General features: G+C 40.6%; 1 protein-coding gene across 2 annotated transcripts; it reads left to right on the plus strand.

The window, feature by feature from the left end:
- Window positions 1-4057: 4057 nt before the first annotated feature.
- Window positions 4058-21368, plus strand: LOC122670974. Of its 2 annotated transcripts, XM_043868035.1 has the most exons (6): window positions 4058-4282; window positions 4439-5322; window positions 5437-7157; window positions 8025-9839; window positions 20114-20363; window positions 20479-21368. In XM_043868035.1, the coding sequence occupies exons 2-6, from the start codon at window positions 4542-4544 to the stop codon at window positions 21054-21056; spliced, it is 5145 nt and encodes a 1714-aa protein (XP_043723970.1). In that variant the 5' UTR covers window positions 4058-4282; window positions 4439-4541; the 3' UTR covers window positions 21057-21368. The 2 variants fall into 2 exon arrangements, with proteins under 2 accessions (XP_043723970.1, XP_043723971.1); XM_043868036.1 differs by having other exon boundaries at window positions 4058-5322.
- Window positions 21369-21550: the final 182 nt, after the last annotated feature.

A 21550-nucleotide genomic window follows, 5' to 3' on the forward strand; every position in this document is an offset into this window, starting at 1 on the left:
GGGTCGAGGGTTTTAGTGGGTTTCAAAGAAATCAAGAATTGGGTTTTAAGAGGATATTAAAGATTTTATTGAAATTATTTCCTTACATATATATATATATATATATATATATATATATATATAAAAGAAACTATCGATTCACTCACCAATTCTTCCCAGAATTCTGGACTCTCTCTTTCTCTGTGTATATCAACAAATCATATCACTCAGATTTGCAGTCAGGTCAGATGGAGAGAGAGAGAGAGAGAGAGAGAGAGAGAGAGAGAGAGAGAGAGTGGTAAAATCCTATTTGTTCTGTTCTAGAACAGTGAGCTCTGGATCTCTACCTCCTCTTAAGCTCAAAACTGAGGTGTTTGATGCATCTTTACATCTTCGATGTCGTCGAAACCTCTGGTTCCAGATTTAGAAATATCAGTGTTTGATTATATAGACCTCAGCGGAAAACAAGAGAGTGGAGATGTCAATATGTTCTCTTTTAGCACTAATTATCAAAATGGTTTCTTTCAATGCGAGGTCAGACCTCAAACTATCGAATTGACGAAATCGAAGGCTCCAAGATTCGCTTCTCGTCAGCCATCACTGAAGATTGCTCTTCCTCCGGCACAGAAAATCAAGTGTTCAACTTTAGCAAACCTAAACCCGTTCCTGCTCCAACTCCAACTCTGAACCTAAAGCCTTCTTATTCAGGGGAGAAAGGGAAAGGGAGAAAGGGCGATCTGGGAAAAGGGAAAGGGCGATGTGGGTATTTTGCTTTTTTAACTTTTGTCATTTTTGTTTTTTTAACTTAAGGACATTTTGGTAACTAAGCCATAGAAAGGGTATAATTGTGCATTACCTTCTTCAGGTTAGCATTTAATGGGTGTACGTGGAATTTTCAAGGGGTGCGTGTGGAATTGTCAGAACCTTGGGGGTGCATGAGAAATATTGGGTCCATTTTAGGGGGGTATGTGTATTTAACCCTATATTTATAGGGGATGGGGATCATGAATGAGAATGTAAAATATAGAAAACAACAAGATCATGTGTATGATCAACATCTAAGGAGATGGGATAACACAACCCTTAAGAGATGGAAAACAAATGTGAAAAAGAAAATGACAAAAACAACAGAAACTAAATGAGAAAATAAGTATTTACCTAGTTAGAAGACTTGGACTTGAGTGGAGGTAGAGGCTTCCCTTTTATGACTTAGGGGAGTGATGTGCGGAGACAATATCGCCAACAGTTCAGGCTGCTTTGTCGGTCTTTTGGGCAGCACTTCGTTGTCCGTACTCGAAGGTCACTCGATATAAGTTAACTAGCCAAGGAAGGACTTAGAGAGTTGTCCAAGGATTCAAGCTTTCCGAAGATCCTCCTCAACATGAGAGGGGGGTGTATTTATAGATGTAAAGGGGTGTGTGTACTCCCAAATTCATGCTTGGATGTTGAGTTTGATCCGAATCGTCAGTGAGACATCAAAATGGGTGTCTTTGCATCGATGGTGGGTGTTTGGTTAAAGTAACGGCCAATGGGGTGTGGAAAAATAGTTTGTTGCTAAAGGATGAGCTTTTTGAGGCCTAAAGAATCCAAAATTCGCATCCAAGCCAAAATTGAGCTTGATCACATAAGGAAGTGAAATCAAAGTTAAACATGGCAAGTTTGGGTTTCTTAAATTTGCACATGGTCGACATTGAGCTAAGGTCGAGTCTACATTGAAGAGGGATTAGGTCGACATTGAGTGGCTGTTGATGAACATCTGTCGACATCAATGGAAGTGCTTCGGTGTCGATGTGAATATTCTGAATATCGATGTGAGATAGGCAATCAAAGGGCTCTGTTTAACAATCAATAAAGATTGGTCAATGGAAAGTACAGTCGATGTCGACTCGGGGACTTTGAGTGTCGGCCCTGGTTTGGGTGTCGACATGATGGGTTTAGACTATTTGGGCCAGGTTCTGTGCTGGCCCAAAGTGGTTACAAGGGGTCAGGGTCAGGGCTAGCCTTTTCAGGGGATCTTGGAGGGCTTTGAGGCTTTGATTTTGGCTCCGTTAAGGGGTTTTAACGATCAATGGACGGATTTGGGTAGTGCACACTTGTGCTACATCTACAAATATATCAACTCAATGCCTTGGAGGATGCTCATCATCGTCATGGGAAACCTTCATGGGGAATGACAAAATGAGGTGTTTACACCATTCTGTTGATACGTAACGAGCATCTTTCTACTCTAGCAACCCCTCACGGCGCTGTAGGATTGGGGGGCTTATGATATACCTAAATGTGACCAACCAATGGTGACACGACACATGACGATTACCATGAGCAGTCCAGTGGATAAGCCCATCAATCCAAGCCCGCATGATACCCGATCAACCCGAAGCGGGAGATTCCGTTATAAAGGGACACTATCCCCAAGTGGGAGATATATGACCTATCCAAATCCTAATATCTCGCAGTTAGTTAGCATTGCAGTCCTACAAGGAAGCCATACCCCCCTGCAGAGCAGCGATATGGAAACTCACAACTCCTACTTACTAGAGAAACACTTTTCCACAACGACTCGGCTATGAAATCTCCTACCATGAATAGAAGATTGAGGATACGGGACTCTCCATTGCCGCCTACCTACAGTTCACATTATATATACTCAAGTATAGATCACAATGAGCATCTTGAATTCTAGTACTTTATCTGCTGCTAAAGAGACCTAACTTAAGCATCGAAGAGTCCTCCGCCGTAGAAGACAAACCCTCCTTTGCTTATTTGTTCCTCTGTGCATGTTGTACTCCTAAAGGATCCACCTAACGGTTTCTTAACGCAACACATAGTTTGTTGGACACATATCCAACAATACACTCCATTATCTTCTTCCTCACATCCCCTTTCTCTAGATCACTTTCTTTTTTCTCTCCTCACTCTCCCTCTTCCTCTCAAATCTCACCTCAATCTCGCACCTAACCATCCCACCCAACCAAACAAGGTGGGGTGAGAAACTACAATATGTACTTTTCCTTTTGCAACCCTTCACATTCTTGTCTTTCACCCTAGTTTACACGAGACCCATGTGTAAGATTATCCCACCCCATATTACCCTCTAAACAAGGGATTTGGCTCCTCTACGGCTGGGCAGTTGACCTGCCATTGTGTGGCCCACACCCATACATGGGCAAAATGATCGTCTTACCTGTTGTCCGAGCATCCTGCTGGGGTGAGGTCCACGCCCCTGTCTGGGTGTAAGCAGCACAATGGCTGCTAACTGCCCAGCCGTAGAGAATCCAAATTGCTAAACAAGTCAGGTCCTTATCTCTTATAAATACCTTTTTTGGATCTTTATCCCCTATAATTCACTTCTTGTCCATTTCCTCAATTTTTTCTTATAGGGGGTAGAAATGATCACCCTACCCTTACCCGAACATACTCCCAAGAGTGGGATCTACCATCTATTAAAGGGACTTTGGGAAATGGATCCGGCAGAGAATTGGAGGGGATCATTTTCCGACCTTTTTCTGCGTATTGCGTGGGTCGTCTTAGTCACTGGTTGGGAATGCAAAGAATGTAATGTTTTTCAGGGTGTTTCTGATCTTTTCACCTGACCCAATATTTTAATTTGAAAGAGACATCAAACGAAATAAAGAAATTTCTTTCTCTTTCTTAGCTGTTGACTACTGCCGTCTTTACTTCCGGTTTTACGTTGACGTGGTTCAGTGGCGCGTTCTGCGACCCGTGCAATTTTTCAAAATGGCAATGGTAATTAAGAAATTCCATAACTAAATAGGGTCGTTTTCGTAACTTAAACATAAAAGGAAAAAGTTGAAATAGCTTTTTCGCTATTTTACAGTAGCTTGCAATGTCGCATAACTAGCCACCATCTTTCTACCATATTTCGAATCTCAACCGTCCTTCTAATCCACGAGAATGATCTCTGCCGTACAGATTGTCCACGTTTGCCCCGAAATTGTCGAGATCTATTACATGCGGTTACGGTTTCCATCATGGAAGAAGAATCTGAACCGTTGGGTATGAATCTTGCGGTCAAAAAATTTCGGAGTCGTCGCTCGAGAGAGATTTATTTTTAATTCGTTTAATTTTTTCTGTTTTTCGTTCTAAACCCTAACTCTAGTGTAACCGAAGAAACCCTAACTCTTCGTTTTTCACGGTAAAAAGAAAAATTCAGGAAGGATCGACGGATCCCTCGGATTTATCAGACGCAAAAGGTCGAATTCGGATGGGAGATTGTTGTTTTCTGTAAATATATTTAACGATTGGAAGTGGGAGCTTCTATTTTATGTCGGTTTTGGTTCAGGTATGTGTTCCTGTAGCTTCTAACTGGTTTAACAATTCATTTTCGTTACGATAACTGTTCAGATCTTGGTAAGAATTGGGTATTGATCGGTTTGCATGTGTTTTAGGATTTCATTTCGGGGTTTATCTGATCATTTTGTTGTAATTTCACCACCAGATCTGATGCTGGAGGTCGAAATAAAGAAACATGTATGAACATGTATGATGGAAGATGAAAATTGGGGATATCAGTTTTTCTTTTGTCGATTGAGTGTTTGTAGATGGAAAAGAGCTTGGAAAAGCCTGATCTCTCTGGAATTTCAAAGAAACCGATATCTTTGGATCTTCAAAGCCTCTATGTTGAGAAGTCCAAGGGTTCGATTCGTAAGGGAGAGGCAGAAGATAAGGTCGTAAAGAGGAAAAGGAAGTCTCCTTCAGAGAACGGGGAGTCAGGTTTGGGGCAAGGGAAGAAGAAAAGGAATAGGAAGCAGGTTTCTCTTAGTAGTTTTGAACCGGCTAACAAGAAGAGTAAAAAGAGTTTAATTGCTGTAGGTGGTAGTTGTTTGAATTTGGGATCATCCGCATTCAACAATCCAGCATTGAAGTTAAGCCGATTTGTTTTACACCAAAAGACTCAGGGAAAGAAGAAGAATGGCCATGCTCCTGGGGATGGGAAGTTGCAAAATTTTAGTGGTTTAAGTGTTATTTCTGACAGTTTGGATGATAACATCCCAAAGCGTCCTCGAGGTTTATCGAGGCGAAAGAAGTTCCAGAGTAATCACATCCCAGAGCAGGTGGGGATTTCCACTAGCAAAGTCAGCTCTGCTGCTCAGATAATTAAGTTAACCAGTGATTCTGTCACCTCAAAAACTTCTTCTGAAGGTAAAGAGAAGAAGGTTCCTGATGATTTTAAGGAGAATAGTTCCAGTAGTGCTAAACCAACTCGACGTTTGAAGGCTGATGATGGTGGCTCGGTCAGACATAGTGGTGATCCAACCTTAAAAAATGTTAATAGGAACAAAGGAAAGAGGCGGGAATCTACATCCAAGAAGCAAAACCCAGTTGATGTGGTTGAAGATGGTGGCTCTGTCGGACATAGTGGTGATCCAACCTTAAAAAATGTTCACATGAACAGAGGAAAAAGGAGGGAATCTACATCCAAGAAGAAAAACCCAGCTGATGTTATTGAGCAGTTGGTTAGTAAATCTGCCAAGGCCTGTGGAGAATTGCAAGAAGACGATGAGGAGAATCTTGAACAGAATGCTGCAAGGATGCTGTCATCTCGATTTGATCCCAGCTGTACTGGGTTTACTGAAAACAACAAAGCCTCGCCAAGTTCTCAATCTATGAATGGGCCATCTCTTGTCCCCTTGTTTTGTCAGGGGATGGATAATTCTTCTGGTTTTGAGTCCACCTCTGCTGATGCTGCCGGCAGAGTGTTGCGGCCAAGGAAACAACACAAAGAGAAAAGCAGTCTTGTGAGGAAGAGGCGCCACTTCTATGAGATATTCTCTGGGGATTTGGATGCTTACTGGGTTCTTAACAGGAGGATCCAAGTATTTTGGCCTTTGGACCAGAGTTGGTATTTTGGCCTAGTTACTAATTATGATCCTGAAAGGAATTTGCATCATGTCAAATATGATGACCGCGACGAGGAATGGATTAACCTCCACAACGAAAGATTCAAACTCTTGTTACTTCCAAGTGAAGTTCCTGGTAAGTTTGGTCCAGAAAAATCTGAGCAGGGTTGTAAAAAGGTGGAAGATCAAGATGACGGCGTTAACATTGGGGATAGTAACTGTACAGCTAGTTTTATGGACTCGGAACCCATCATCACATGGTTGGCTAGATCTACACATCGAGTCAAGTCTTCACCGCTTGGTAGTATGAAGAAACAGAAAACATCTTGTCAGGCTGAGAAATCTGTGAAACCCATATTTTCTGATGATTATCCGCCGGAAAGATGCTTGGGTGTGAATTCAGCTGGAACTGATGCATCACTAGGTAAATCTGTGTTGTTGGAAGGTAGGTCAGTTCAAGGAGAGGTTACTGAAAAATCTACAACAGCGAGCACCTCATACCCCAATGGCAGAAAGCCACCCTTTGTTTATTTCAGGAGGCGTTTTCATAAGAGAGGGCAGGGATTGGGTAATCACTCTGAGGAGAGTTCAGGATGCAAAAGTTTACCTGGATCTGTTTCGTTTCTTGCCTCAGTTGATGGGGTGGGGACTTTAGAAGAATATGATGTTACTCTCCAGGGATCTGGTCCCAAAGCTTTGACAAACTTGGATGGAGAGACTTTGCTGTGGTCCAGTGAGAATTCTGGGTTGTTCAAGTCAACCTTTCAGCTGATGAAATTAAAACAAGGGAAATTGAAGTTTAACTTTCCACTTCATCAGTTTGTATATAACCATGTATATAATGCTGAATTGTTTTGGCTTTATCGTGCTCTATTGTTCCTTCAGTTTGGTAAGGTGGTGGCTGTGTGGCCAAAGGTTCATCTGGAGATTCTTTTTGTTGATAATGTTGTTGGGTTAAGATTTATGTTGTTTGAAGGATGCTTGATTCAGGCAGTAGCTTTTTTGTGTTTGGTTCTTAGGGCATTTCATCAACCTGATGAACATGGAAAGTTGGTGGATCTACAGTTGCCAGTTACTTCAATCAGGTTTAAACTGTCTGGATTTCGGGACATTGGAAAGCAGTTTGTCTTCGTGGTGTACAACTTTTTAGAGATGAAAAATTCAATGTGGTTGTACTTAGATTGTAAACTAAAGAAGCATTGTTCTGTCACCAAGCAGCTACCTCTTGCTGAATGCACATATGATAATATTAAGTTGCTTCAAAGCGGCTGCGATTGTTTAGTTCCTCTTGTTACTGAGGAGCCTATAATGCGCAGGGTACTTTCTTGTTCCTTTATTCTATTCCTTTGATTGAGTTATGCTTTTTTACTTTTCTTTTGGTAGTTAACATACGCATATTTTATTACTTCCTCTTTCCCACAAAATTGTCTTGTTTGAGGTTTTTTTTTTAATTGCTCCAAAGTGTTTGTCCATTGTAAATATGAAGCTTCTTTGAATTTGCCACAATGCCCTTAATCATCTACACATTTATTTAGAATCACCTACGATAATTTTTCCCCCTCGATCCAAGGTTGATTCTATTCTCACCTGTTGATCTGGAGTTATTCCAGATTTCCCATTCTGTCCCTATCTCCTTAGTTACTGTTATGTGCAATATCACACTGAATCGATTTACTGGGTTTACTGTTCTGTTTTATCTGAGATATCATCCTAGGTTTCTGTATTGATCGATTATTACATACCTATGGTTTGTTTGCTGATTTGGTTAGTGCATTACCAAAATACCCCTATCCTTGATCTGCTAGGATTACCCTGTATTTGCTGATCCAACCAATAGATTAATCTCTAACTTTCAGAAACTATCCCAATCCCAGAATACTAAACTCTATTTGAGTTTGAACCTATTCTGACCATATGGTTCTATCTTATCTGAAATCTCCCTAATCTGAACTATTTCTTTGATTAGAGATTTTTGTATGTTGGTACTGTTTTGAGTCTTCAAATTCAGTACTACATCAATATGGGGTTTTTCAAACGATAGAGTCTTTGTGAGATGGAGGGATTAGTAATGTATGAATAAATAGATCTTCCAACATAATCATATCTGGAATGTTTGTTCTGTGCCTTGCCTTAATTTCAAACTTTTGACCCTGTGTTAATTTGTTGTCTTGGCTATCCAACCAGGGTTTACGCAGAAAATCTAGCCAGGGAATTGTGCACATGGGAGTATCCAAAGAATCAGTTTATATTGATACGAACAGTTCATCTTCAAGTTTCAATGAGAAGCATTGGAGACTTCCTCCCTTTGTTCTTTCTTTTGCTGCTGCACCTTCCTTCTTTCTGAGCCTGCATCTGAAGCTGCTTATGGATAATAATGTTGCTTCTATGAGCTTTCAGAACCACAATTCGGTGTCTCTACTAGAATGTCCAGAAAACTGTGGCAGAGTGATGGATGTTGACTGCCCTCCTGTTGTGGATTTACCTAACCATGTCCCAGAAGGTACCCTTGAAAATGCTTTGGGGGTTGCTTTGAGAGATGGTGCTGGTTCTCCATGGCTGTCTTGTGCCAAACCTAAGGAAGAGACTGACACTCTCTTTATAAGCAATGGAGGTGATTGGATAAAGTCCTCTCAGAAATACCTTGATAGTGAGCTTAATGCAACTGGAACTTCTGTAGGTCCCCAAGGTTCAGGGAAGGAGATTGATCGCATTGGCCTACCTCAAAGGCCTACATGCCAACATTCAGTTTCAAAGCAGTCTGTGGGGAAGTCATGGCCCTCTGTTTCTGACAATCATTCTTCTCCAGGCAGGTCCGAAACTGGGTACTTTTCTTGTTTGAATGGTGTTAGTGTTCAGATTCCACCTCATAGCCAAGGTGACAGTCAGTCTTGTGATGTGGAAACACCAAATAGCCAGCAGTCTACATTTGATTTACCTTGGAACATGAATGACTTTAACATCCATAGCCCAAACCCTACTGCACCCAGAAGTGTGTGGCATCGGAATAGACATAGTGTGGGTTCTTCATCATTTAAGCGGTCAAAAATATGGATGGATGATGGGGCTCATTTTATCCATAATGACTTTGGGAATGGTTCTCGAAAACCAAAAACTCAGATCTCTCATGTCTCACCATTTGGGGGTTATGATTTCAGCTCAAAGCCCAGAAGCCACCTCCGGAAAGCACGTTCTCACCAAAGAATCAGGAATGATGATGAAAAGATGGCGACATATGGTTCTGGAAGTCCTCAGAGGCACACAGAGTTGTTATCATGTGAAGCAAATCTCCTGATTACTGCTGGGGACAGGGGTTGGAGAGAATGTGGGGCTCAGCTCATGCTAGAATTTGTTGATCATAAGGACTGGAGACTCGTGGTAAAAGTTTCTGGTGCTATGAAGTATTCGTTTAAGGCACATCAGTTTCTGCAGCCTGGAACCACAAATCGTTATACTCATGCTATGATGTGGAAAGGAGGAAAAGATTGGACATTGGAATTTTCTGACAGGAGCCAGTGGACCCTTTTCAGGGAGATGCATGAAGAGTGTTACAATCGGAATATTCGAGCTGCTACTGTTAAGAATATTCCAATCCCTGGGGTTCACTTAATTGAGGAGAGTGATCATCATCTAATGCAAACACCATTTGTTCGCAGTTCGCCGAAGTATTTTCGACAGGTTGAGAATGAAGTAGAAATGGCCTTGAATCCATCATGTGTTCTATATGACATGGATAGTGAAGATGATGACTGGATATCAAGATTTCATGCATCTTCGGATATTGATGGAAATAACCTGCTGATGATTTCTGAGGAGATGTTTGAGAGGACAATGGACATGTTTGAGAAAGTTGCATATTCTAAGCAGCGTGATGACTTCACTAGTGATGAAATAGAGGAGCTTATGGTTGGAGTAGGTCCGAATAGTGTAATTAAGGCAATTCATAAACATTGGCTGCAGAAAAGACAGAGGAATGGAATGCCTTTGATCCGGCAATTCCAGGTAACTTCTGCCTACCTGTTTGATGTTGATGATTTCTTTTCTTTTGGTGTTTTGATTGCTTATTTCCTCTCACAATTTTTATTTGCTTTGGCTTCTCATCCTCCAAATAAAATTTGTGATGGGTTCTGGGTACGTGGTTCAAGTCTGTATAGCTTGATTCTCTTTAATATAAGACGCATGGTAACTCAGAACAGCTTAATCCACTTTAATATATGATGCATAAACAATTTATTTTTCCTTTATAGTGTAAAATATTTATTTTTTAGTCCATTTAGATTCTTGTATAAAGGAAAAAATCTAGGCAGATTCATTTGGCATTTAATGTGAAATATTGATAACTATTCTTGATGCACTTTGGCATTTGTTCATTTTGTTGGGCCAGAAAATGTCTATAGGGTTTGGATTTTGAAGTATTAGTAATTAAACTAACAAAACGATTAGAGTTTGATCTAATGGGATAACACCCATTCCACCCCCCCCAAGGCTCTAAGAAAATCCTCAAAAAAGAATCTTCTGCTTCTGTTGTCATTGTCAGCTTTGTTTGTGTGATTTGTGTCTGATATGGCTATTCATTTTCTGTTACCTTGCTTCTTTATTAACTGAGGCTGATATATATTGGAAAAATTGTCCTTGGGAGCTTGATCTCTTCACCAGAGATATGCCAGTTAAGAATTGAACTTCCATACTCAAAAGTATCTTTCCCAAGGCTTTGGATACAAGATGGCTTTTCTAAGTATTAGAATTCCTTTCCAATAACAGCCCCATATTTTGGCTTTTTGGTTCCAAGTCTCAAGAAGGGGAGAGAGAAAGATACTTAACCAGGAAAGAAAGTACTTCCAGAATAAAGAATACCATTCCGAAGGCATTGGCCCTGTTTGGTAAATGCCATATGGCACTCTGGCATAGCAGTTCGTATTTTGAAATAGTTAGAGGCTCCACAATTTTTTTCTTAGTACTGGGATTCCTTTCTATTGACAGCCCCATTTGACTGTTTGGTTCTGATTTCTGAAGGTGAGAAAAGGTTTGATTATGAGAATGGATACGGGATTTATTAATTACTTAAGTTGTTGGATCTAGTCAGAGTCTTATTCCTTTTTTTTTTTTTTAAATTTTATTAAGTGTTTTAGTTGGGCTAGATTAGGTCTTTAAAAGTCCAGTTCTTATTTTATTCAAAGTCTTAGTAGCAGTACTGATGCAGAATTCCAGCAAGTAGAGAAGAAGAAGAGCATGTTGTTTTGGGATTGGTTAATTTTTCTGGCTCAAACTGAACCTCTGATTCAAGTTAGTCTTAATTTCAAGTCTTTATGTGGGTATATGGGTATATGGGTCATGGGCGGAACATTTTTGGGTTTTCTATTCTAATGGACGAAGTCTAAAGCCCAAAAATAAAGGTTTAAGGCCCCTATGCGAAATTAGTTGTTTATTTCTATTTTCTCAAGAGTTTCTAGAAAGCTGCATTAGCACCTATGAGATCCAGTTTGCTTTGTTTTTCGTTTAGATTTTCTATTTTAAAGAATCCAAGATTTAACAGGACTTCTCCCTTAGCTGTGTTTGGAGAAGTTTCCTTTTTTCAGTTGTTTCTCAAAGTTATAAATAAGAAAAGGGGGTCTAAGCCCGCCCCACTATTTGGCATACATTCCAGCTTGTGCTTGCTTAGTTCTGTGAGATGCAGTTCTGTTTGCCTGCTGTGGGGTGCCGTGGTGGGCCTGGTGAGATTCCAGGTTTGGAATTAGGTGAGATTGCTGCCCTGCAGTACAAGTGGGAGGCTTGAACATATCCTTTCCTTCTTCTTTCTTTCTCTACTATCAATTGAGGTTAGTTTTCTATTTATCATTCCTGCTACTGGTGATTTTTTCCTTCTCTAGTTTTGTTTTTTCATTAAATCATATAATTCTGTGGGTAGATTGCTCACTGGTTTATTCCTTCCATCAATCCAGATTTTTAAAGATTGAATTTGTTCCTTAACTTCAGTTCTCTGAATCATTCTTATCCTGCTAATGCCATAATTGTCACAGCATCTAGGTGACCCAAGGCGTTGGAGGGGGGGCCTAGACACAAGGCGTCCAAGGCGCCTGGGTGCCTAGGTGAAGCCTTGACAACTATAGGTAATGCAGTTATGGTGCAACATAGGTCATGTTTTGATAGTACTTGGTTATGGGCTTGATTATAAAGCACAAATTTTAGGTCCATAGAGGGTACAGGAATTTAGTCTTTTAATTTAGATTAGTAGTGCAGCCTATTAGATATTAGTTAGGAAGTTATTCTATTTATAGTAGCTAGCTGTCTTGTGGGGCCCATCCTAATCGTGGGATAAGCTTAGAAATCTTTTAGTCTCATATGAAGTCCAAAATAGGTGGAAGTCTATTTCCTTTTTTATTTTAAGAGGTGTAACCTTCCCCCCCCCCCCCCCCCCATTGATTGGAATATAATTTGGGATTTTATTTTGAAGATTTGGTTGGCTCTTTCTTTTTTCTCCTCTTCCTTCCCCCATGGTTCTGGATTGCTCTCTTATCTTCTCATGCAATCCCCCATCTTCCCTTTCTGTTTCTCCACATGCGGCTCTTTGTGGCTAGCAGATTTCTCCCTCTATTTTTCTCTTCATCCTGTTGCAAGGTTATTTCTCTTAAGTCGTGGCTGTTGCAGCGCTGGAACAGATCTGATCTACATCACAATAGTTGTCCACTCTGTTGCATACACTAGTATCATATTAGCTTCAGATCTGATTTCTATTAGTTCTCCGTTACTTCTGTGTTTTGTTATAAACCAGTAGTTCAGATCTGTCTTCTCCATTAGAAAACTTCATAGCTACTATTCTGAATTGCTGGGTTTATATCTGAACTTCAAAACTCTATTAAGCCTATGCATAGCTATCACATGTATGTCCTAACCCAAGGTTTCGGATTTCGATTAGGTTTCGAACATGGCCGAAACAGAAACTTCCCGGGTTTCGACCGAAACCTGGGATTTTTCTGGGCCAAAATCAATAAACCTAGGATTCGAGGGCCAAAAAGTGGTTTTTTGTGCTGCCTAGTTTTACCATTCTACACCTATTCCATGAATTAGTTTTACAAAAAACCACCCAAAATGGGACATTTGTTTTTAACCAAAGTTTGCTAGTGTACCTTGAATGCTGTTGTACACTAGCCCTATTATGAGGAATGATTACATATAGCTATTGAAAATGTAAATATGTAATTTAAAAAATAAAACATACATTAGGTTAGGGAAATACAAGTATACAACACTCACTACTCAATACCATACAGAGTTTCTTGGCGGGTCTAATCCACGAGTTGTGTATGACTAGAGATTTCATTGACGCTCCTGCGAATGCAGCATATATGTCTCCCATGACATATTTTGTTCCCAATTGTTCTGATAGTCCATGGCAAGGTTCAAAATCTCATTTCGTTTTGATGTTTTGATTAGGTCGAAACCATCGAAACACCGAAATTTCAGCGAAATCTTGCCGAAACAATGCATTTTTCTCCTGCTTGTTTTGGCGTGCAAATGGCCATAGTAGGCTCCGAAACTTTAGTATAACATTGTTTTAGGCTAAATAAACATGTAAAACCTTCAAATTGCAAAAAAGTCACACAAAGTGGTGTTTTGGATTTGCACACTGGGTTAGCAATAAAAATCCATCACCAAGCAACAAATATTATCATATATATTTTTTTCCAAAACATAATTTTTGGGAAAAATTTGTTTACCTGAAATGGTTAAATGTGGCCAAATCTTCCCCAGTAAGCAGCAGCAGCTGATCTCTTTGGAGTATGTGGCAACCCCTAGCAGTGTATCCAGTAGTTTGGAGGGTAATCCAAGTTTCCAGCACTTATCCCCTTCCCCAAGTCGAATCAGGCGGTACCAGCGAGTTCTGGTTGAAATTTTGATCTAAACTCGCGAAACGAGGTATATTTATACCTTGCTTTGTGTCGTTATGACAAGACGACACAGAATATCGAAATTCCGGTTGAAACAAATAAACAATGTATGTTCTGTATTTTGCATGGTATTTGATCTTGGTGACTTAAAAACTACTGAGATTTTGGCGAGTTTTTGAACTATGGTCAATGACACTCATCATCAACATATGATGATACGAGAATATGTCGACAAAAGATCCTGCGTGGCATATGAGAAGATGACCCAGTTGGGTTGGATACGAGAATATGTCGACAAAAGATGATCCAACACCTGACACACCCCCATACTTTATGCAATCCTGTCGCGAGCTGGTCTCCCACTGGACCTCACTGGTTCGGGATTTTAGCATTGCATTACAAAGACTGCCCCGGGGGAGAGGCCGGGGGTGGGGTGGGAGAAAAAGAATGAAAGAATCACCCTCCCTTGCTTGGAGTGGAGCTGTAACAAGCAAATGTTGGACAAAAAACATGAGAGAGACCTAACCCCCTATCAAGCATTGCACATAAACACAAATCCAATCTAGGTCTATAAGCAGATTGGATTCACACTATATACACTGAAATCTCCCTATTTGATCAGTTTACAGAAAGAAGATTGCATTAAGTTAGATAGCCGCGGATTCGGATATGCCATCAAGGACCCCATATCTGCATTTCGTGATTAACTGCAGAGTGCAGATCTCGATATGGATTGGAGTACCATCTAATACTTGTCTTGAGGCAATATTTTAATATGGATTTTATTTTTTATTTTCTATATTTTTTTAATCCTTATAAACCAAGTCCAATGATGGAATGCCCTGACCTCCACTAGGGTCATGCTGTGCTAATTTACTTGCTGGCAGGGTTGCAAGTTTGCCCCTGATGGCCTGAGCCCACCCTGGCCCTCCCTGAGCCCTATCAGGGCCTGGATTGAGTTACCCTGGCCCTGAGGGCGGGTCAGGGTTAGGAATTTCTATCATTGAGTCAGGACCGGGCCTGGCCGAGCCAGGATTGAGGCCTTAGGTTGAGCCCGGCCAAACCCAACCCTGTCTTCTTCTTCCTGTTATTTTTTTTGCTCTTCCTCTAGAGCCACCCTCGATTCGGGATTTTAGAACACCAACCAGATCAGAAATTTCTTCTTCTTCTTCCCAGCCTAGCCAGCCCATGCATCTTCCACACCCCCCCCCCAATGGTCAGGGTCAGCCCGACCTGACCCTGAGTGCGAGTCAGGGTTGATTTTTTTTGGCCCTGAGTTAGGGCCGGGCTGGGCTGGGCGGCTGGGCCTGGGCCTAGCTAAGGGGAGTCAAGGTTGGGCTGGGGTTTTGAAAGGCCCGGCCCAACCCGACCCTGTTGCAGCCCTAGTTGCTGGTGTAGCTTAATTGAAACTTGTTTGCTGCAGAAGTTGGGCGGCTATTAACAAATTCTGCTTGTTTCTAATGCATCTTTGCAGAGGTCGATATTTACACCACTCATTTCTTCTTGCCAGCCTTAACTAACTTCAGGGAAATATTTCAGTTTTTTGTTCTGGAGAAATTAAAATTCTATTTTCTTCTGGCTTTTTTTCTTTTTTCTCCCCCCTCACATTATGGATGATGTTTTTACTGACTGAACAGTACTTCTACCTGTCCTTTTTTTGACCAATTTATCAACCAAAATTGACTTGTTTCAATAGATTTCATTAACTTTGACAAATCGCAGGAATTTCTGCTGGGATCATGTGGCCTTGTGATAACCCACCTTATATTATATTAGTTTTTGAGCACTTCACGAATATACGCTGATTTATGTTTATTGCGTTGTTTTCTGATTAATATACTTATGTTATTCTATGCTTTGTTTATTGTTTGCTGGTTTCTCATTTAGGTCATTACTAGTATAATTATATCATATTGCATTAATATGGCTTCTATGTTGCATATAAGCATAATTATATAAGGGTTAATCTGTTTGTAACCAACTTGGTTACAACCAATTGTTGTAACTTTACTTATTTGCCCATCTCACACCAATTATTACTCGTTAGACTAGGGTTAGTTTTTGCCATTTGATATGTAAAACCATGTACAACGTTCTTCTCCACATCTACTTGGAATCCGGCGTATCTCCATCAGCTATTGATTAATGGCACACTCCCTCTCATTATTCCCACCACTGAGCCTAGCATGCTGCCTTCCCACTACGTCGATCTCATCACAGCAACACAATTACGCCGCTGTTGCCAAAGGAGTAATCCATCTCTGTCAACTGTTGATTAATGGCCTTCTCCATCTCATAATTTCCATCACCGAGTGAAGCCTATGTGTCTTCCACTCTTGTTCGTGTTCACCTGTCACTGGAAAAAATTGAAACATAATCCATCAAACAAAAGGGCAATAGAGGATTGATTATTTCTGGTCTGACCAGCCAGAGGGATGGGCAGATCAGGGGGTGGGGGGAGTAGAGGAACAGGGGCGGAGAGAAGGGTGGAGGTGGGAAAGGGGAAGCTTTGCAGAGGACGGGGTGGGGTTGCAGAGTAGTGGGGCAGGGAGTTGCAGGTGGGAGTGGGGGTGGGGTCGACAGACGGAAACTGCAGCAGCAGTAATTCATGATTTTTTTCCCTTTTCAAGAAGCAATTCATGAATTCATTCCAGCAAAGAGCAAAGGGTATTCCCTTCCTCTACCCCCTTCAGTTCAATAGTAAAATAAATATGTTCTCGAGAAAAAGAAAAAAGAAAACAAAAAATAAATAAAATTTGAGAGAGTGCAGTCAAGGTAGAACATCTGGCATGGCATCTAAATCTAATGTTTTCTGTTCAACTCTACTTGGTTTACCTGAGCCAATCAACAGGGGAAGTAATAGTGCTTGGGCCCACATCACCAATGATTTCTACAACAAAGGTTACCATCAAGGCAATGATAGTGAAGCCTGGTCTCTTCGATCAAGAGACACCATTGGTTGGCATGCTCATCTTCCTTTTCTTTAATGAGAGAGTGAATTCAAGGTAGAACATCTGGCACGGCATCTAAATCTAAAGTTTTCTGTTCAACTCTACTTGGGCTACCTGAGCCAATCAGTAGGGGAAGTAATAGTGCATGGGCCTACATCACCAATGATTTCTACAACAAAGATTATCATCAAGGCAATGTGGTGAAGCCTGGTCTCTTCGATCAAGAGTCATCAGCATGCTCATCTTCCTTTTCTTTAATTTCAACTTGAACTGGCTTATGAGGGCCACTTGATTAAGGGTGTCAATTCGGTACGATATGGTATCGGTATGAAGGTTGATACCGGTGGTACATACCGATACCGTACCGTATTACCGGCATATATACATGTATATATACTAATTTATATATAATAAAATATAATAAATAAGTATATATGTATTAAATATATAATAATTTACACATATAAGAATATAACATACTTAATAGAATATTTTTTCATATTATGTATATGAATTTATATATATAATATAAGAAACGTATAACAAATACTGCATACCGTACTGAATACATATCGAATATATACCATACCGGTACTGTACTGTACAATATCGGTAGGGAAAAATGATACCGTACTCGGTATGGTATGGTACGGTATTGGTATGGAGTGTTTGGCTTTGGTACTGTACCGAATTGACACCCTTACACTTGACTCTCCCCTATTGTCTTTTGCTGTGATGTCCAAGGCCCAGTCAGCTGTGTAGAGTAAAATCTGCACAAGAACCTGTTCAGGGTGAAGGGATTGCGGACGAAGTTGGGGGAGTAAATCTCTTGTATGGCTTGGGATTCTATCTCAACTGTGGGAGTGTAGTTGATGTGAAGCTTACCATCAGCTCCAAAGACGGCGGGGAGTTGCTGGTGAGGGTGGGGGAGGGGAGGGCCGGAGGGGAGGGGAGGGAGGGAGAGGTAGATGGAGAGCGGAACTCTGGTTTGAAACAGTGGAAGTTATTCCCCCCTGCTCGTGGCTTGGGAATGGTGCAGGGTCTGGAATCCAGATGAGGAAGGTGGAAGGGTGAGTTGCAGCGGGAAGGTTGCGAATGGGATGGTGGGGAGGAGAATGAGAGGTAAAATTGCATGCTTATACCTCTCTAAATAGCTGACACCATTTTATAACGCTTCTGTTTTTAATCTTCTTGGTTACAAATAGACGCACCCATTATATAAATTACCATGGCTAGATTACATATACTACATACCTACGTCGCCTAAGCAGGCGCCTAGTTGCCTAGGTGTCCCTCCAACGCCTTGTGTCGCCAGTCGCCTAGTCACCTTGACAACTATGACCATATTAATTAGTTTTTCATGTAGGATGAGTCGTTCTAAGCATTGATGTAGAAAGATTAAAAAATTTATAAGAATAGTATTTTAAATTTGTCAACTAAATTCATAAAAATTATAGGTGATCAAGAAAAATTACAAAAAGAAAATTATAATGGCATCCTAAATCATGCAGCTAAAATACTCGCAATGTATTTTGGGTCATTTCATATTTCTTGCATACAATAGTATGTATATTTTAAATTTAATCTTAAAAATACCTGATAATTTATAATTATATAATAGCAATATAATGCAGTAGATTATGAGGGAAGATACATGAGAATTTGACAGCTCATAGTGCATGCTATTATGCAAGAAGCCCCTTATATTTCTGTAGAATGATCTATTATAATGAAACCTGTGTGACACTATTAAAGTAGGTTATGGAATTTTTTAAAAAAAAAAACCATTCTTTTGATGGTTATCATTTGCCTCTAATCAATTATATGGTTTTGTTTGTTCTTTTTTTCTTCTTAAAACTTAAATTAGCATTTCCTGAAGTTTCATGTCATCATATTTACACTGTCTGGTTGGATGTAACTGTTGTAAGGTAATGTAGAGCTGAAACAGAAACAAAATGGAAAATTTCCAACTACTACCGAAGATAATTGTGTAACTAATTTACTAAATATGGTAACCACAATCTTCAACTAATTTACTTAGATTGTTTTTACTTCATGTTTCAAGAGCTATTTAAATGCTATTATTTTCTTTCATGCTATTTCTATTTTCTTCTTAAAAGATGTTACATTATATGCTTACATATTACTTCAAACCGTATGGAACCTTAGAGTTACCCCATGATACCCCCATTTCTCCAAATTTTACCTTTATTTTGTTCTATTTGGCTATCTTGCCGTAAGATTTTGATTTGGATAGGTGGCAAAATCACCCTGTAAATTGAAATCTGAAAATTTTCTGCTTTAGTGCCTGCTGTGATGCCATTGTGCTGGTCCTCAACCTGACTACTTCATTGAGATGTCTTGTTGTCATGGTACAAGTTATTCTTTTGGACCGTCCACTCCAGCAGTTTATTCAATCACTTTTTAATTGAAGTTGTCCTAAATGTCTGCTGATTAAGTTCAACAATGGTCGAGTCCAAGGTGTGAACTGGTTAAATCCCTGTTGTGGCCGAGGCCGTGAGCAGGTACATGAACAAACTGTTAGTTGTAAGGATGTATTTTTTGATGAGAAACAAAATAATAAAGTCTTATACATTGTTATTACAAACCATATGAATCTTAGACTGTCGAGCTTTACTAGCAAAAGTATGTTCTGGAAATATATAGTGTCTATGCTTTTTATGAATAACATGTGGCAAAAGGCGTAGTGAAGCCTCAATATCTGAGCGGTGTGCAAATAATCGCCATGGCCAAGTGAAATTCGTAGCATCAGTCATCCAGTTCCGTTTCTCCAATGAATCAGTCCAAATCTCTACTTTTTGGTATCCCAATAATAATGCTTTTGTAAGCCCCTGCGTGAGTCCTCGGGCCTCAGCCTCTTGTGCACACCCTGCATTGCGAAAGTTAATTGATGCTACAAGAAACTTGTGATTAGAAATAATAACTGCCCCCCAACCACCGGTCCTTGAAATAGGGTCAAAACTTACACCAACAATAAGAATGGCACGGCACTGTCATCAGTCAGTAGCTTGAGATGTGTAAAAAGATGGAAAGCCTTTGTAGTTCACACTTAATCAATGAAAATAAAATGCTGTTCTGGACCATGATTATTAATTTGAAGGCATAAAGCATAAGGTCATTTTTGCTTGACAAGTGAAAGAATTTATTTTTTGATCAAGAGTGGGTTAGAAATCCTCCTATGGTTGTAATACCTGTAGGAGTAGGTCTCTTTTTCAGAAATGAGTATAGTTATAAGAGGGGACTTTCTTGAGCTCATTCATTCAGATTATGTTTACCTCCTACTTAACAGAAGTCATTCATCAATTCTTCTTTCGTGGCATTCTTCATTTTGCATAATTCTCCCCCAGGATTTACCCTTGCTTTTCTATCTGAAGCGATTTGTTATGTAAACCTCATCGACCTTTTGCTTTTGCTGCAGCCTCCGTTGTGGGAAAGGTACCACCGACAAGTGAGAGAGTGGGAGTTGGCAGTTAACCAAGGCAACAACTTCCCCAATGGATGCAAGGAGAAGGCTAAAGTTGAGAAGCCACCTATGTTTGCTTTTTGTTTGAAACCACGGGGCTTGGAGGTGCTTAACAAGGGCCCCAAACATAGGTCACAGAGGAAGTGTGCAGCCAGTGGGCACAGCAATGCTTTCTCAAGAGATCAGGATGGTGTCCAGGTTTTTGGTAAATTTCTATCTCCATTACTTATAGGCATTTTTTTTTCTTTTTCTAATTAGCAATTCGGTGTCATCTCTTGTGAGCATATAACATTTATCTTTATTTTGTTGTGCTGTATCAGGAAGAAAATTAAATGGGTATGTGCTTGGGGAGGAGCGATCTTTAGTTATTGGTCATAGCCATGAATCAGATGCTGCCACTTGGCTCCAGACGTCAACAAGGGTATTATCACCACGAGATGCAGTTAGTACAGGTTATCTGTCGATGAGCAGTGATGGTGCTGAGAGGAATCATTATCCAAAACTAAATAGAAACAAGTCAAAGAAGGTTGGAACATTTTTATTCCCCAATGATTCAAAAATGGTGGCGGTGCCATACAACCAGAGATTGACAAGCAGGAGAAATGGGGCCTGCCGTTGGAATATGGGCTTACCTGAGTGGCCCAGCCAGAGACAATACCCACCAGAAGGTTCCCATAGGCAGAGAGCTGAACAGTTGGGTTGTTCAGATCTTGATGAGTTTAGGTTGAGGGATGCATCAGGTGCGGCTCAGCATGCATCCAACATGGCAAAACTGAAGCGGGAAAAAGCTCAAAGATTGCTTTACAGGGCAGATCTTGCTATTCACAAGGCTGTGGTTGCCCTTATGACTGCCGAGGCCATAAAAGCATCTGAGGAGGAATGCACAGAAGATGGGTAGAAGTCCCAAATGAATCTGCGATAACGTAGGTTTCAAAAGGCCACTTGAAAGCCTACGAAGGCTTATCAACTGTTCAAAAGACAGACGCATATCCATGGAGATTGGCATTGACCTTGCTTGCGATTATCTCGCATGGGTGGTAGCGGCTGGTGAATCGAGGATAAAGTTTGACATGGTGACCGCAGGATGGAAGTCATCGTTAGGACAGTTTTGGTGCTCGTCTGACTGGTTTACATCTTGACAGTTTGGAGGGAGGTAAAAGGGGGGTTGGGTTGTTTGTAGAAATCTGGTTGCTGATCTTATGTACAGAATTTTTTCTTTTTCTTTCCTTTTTTTCTTCCCCCTCCCTCCTCATACTCTCCTCCTCTCTCTCCCCTCCTCCTCCTCCTCCCTCCCCCGGCCGCCCCCCTTCTTGTCTATCCCTCAATTCGGTCAAGTATTTGCCCAAAGGTGGAGCAGTTGGCCCAAATAATACTTATACTACCTATGGGGTT

This window comes from Telopea speciosissima, chromosome 8, assembly GCF_018873765.1.
Source record: "Telopea speciosissima isolate NSW1024214 ecotype Mountain lineage chromosome 8, Tspe_v1, whole genome shotgun sequence".
NCBI lineage: Eukaryota > Viridiplantae > Streptophyta > Magnoliopsida > Proteales > Proteaceae > Telopea > Telopea speciosissima.

Coding starts and splice junctions, on each gene's coding strand:
- LOC122670974 (XM_043868036.1), top strand. CDS start 4,542: ATGGAAAAGAGCTTGGAAAAGCCTGATCTCTCTGGAATTTCAAAGAAA. Junction 5,323..5,436: donor ATCCAAGAAGCAAAACCCAG/TTGATGTGGTTG, acceptor AGAAAAACCCAG/CTGATGTTATTGAGCAGTTG. Junction 9,840..20,113: donor CTTTGATCCGGCAATTCCAG/GTAACTTCTGCC, acceptor CTTTTGCTGCAG/CCTCCGTTGTGGGAAAGGTA.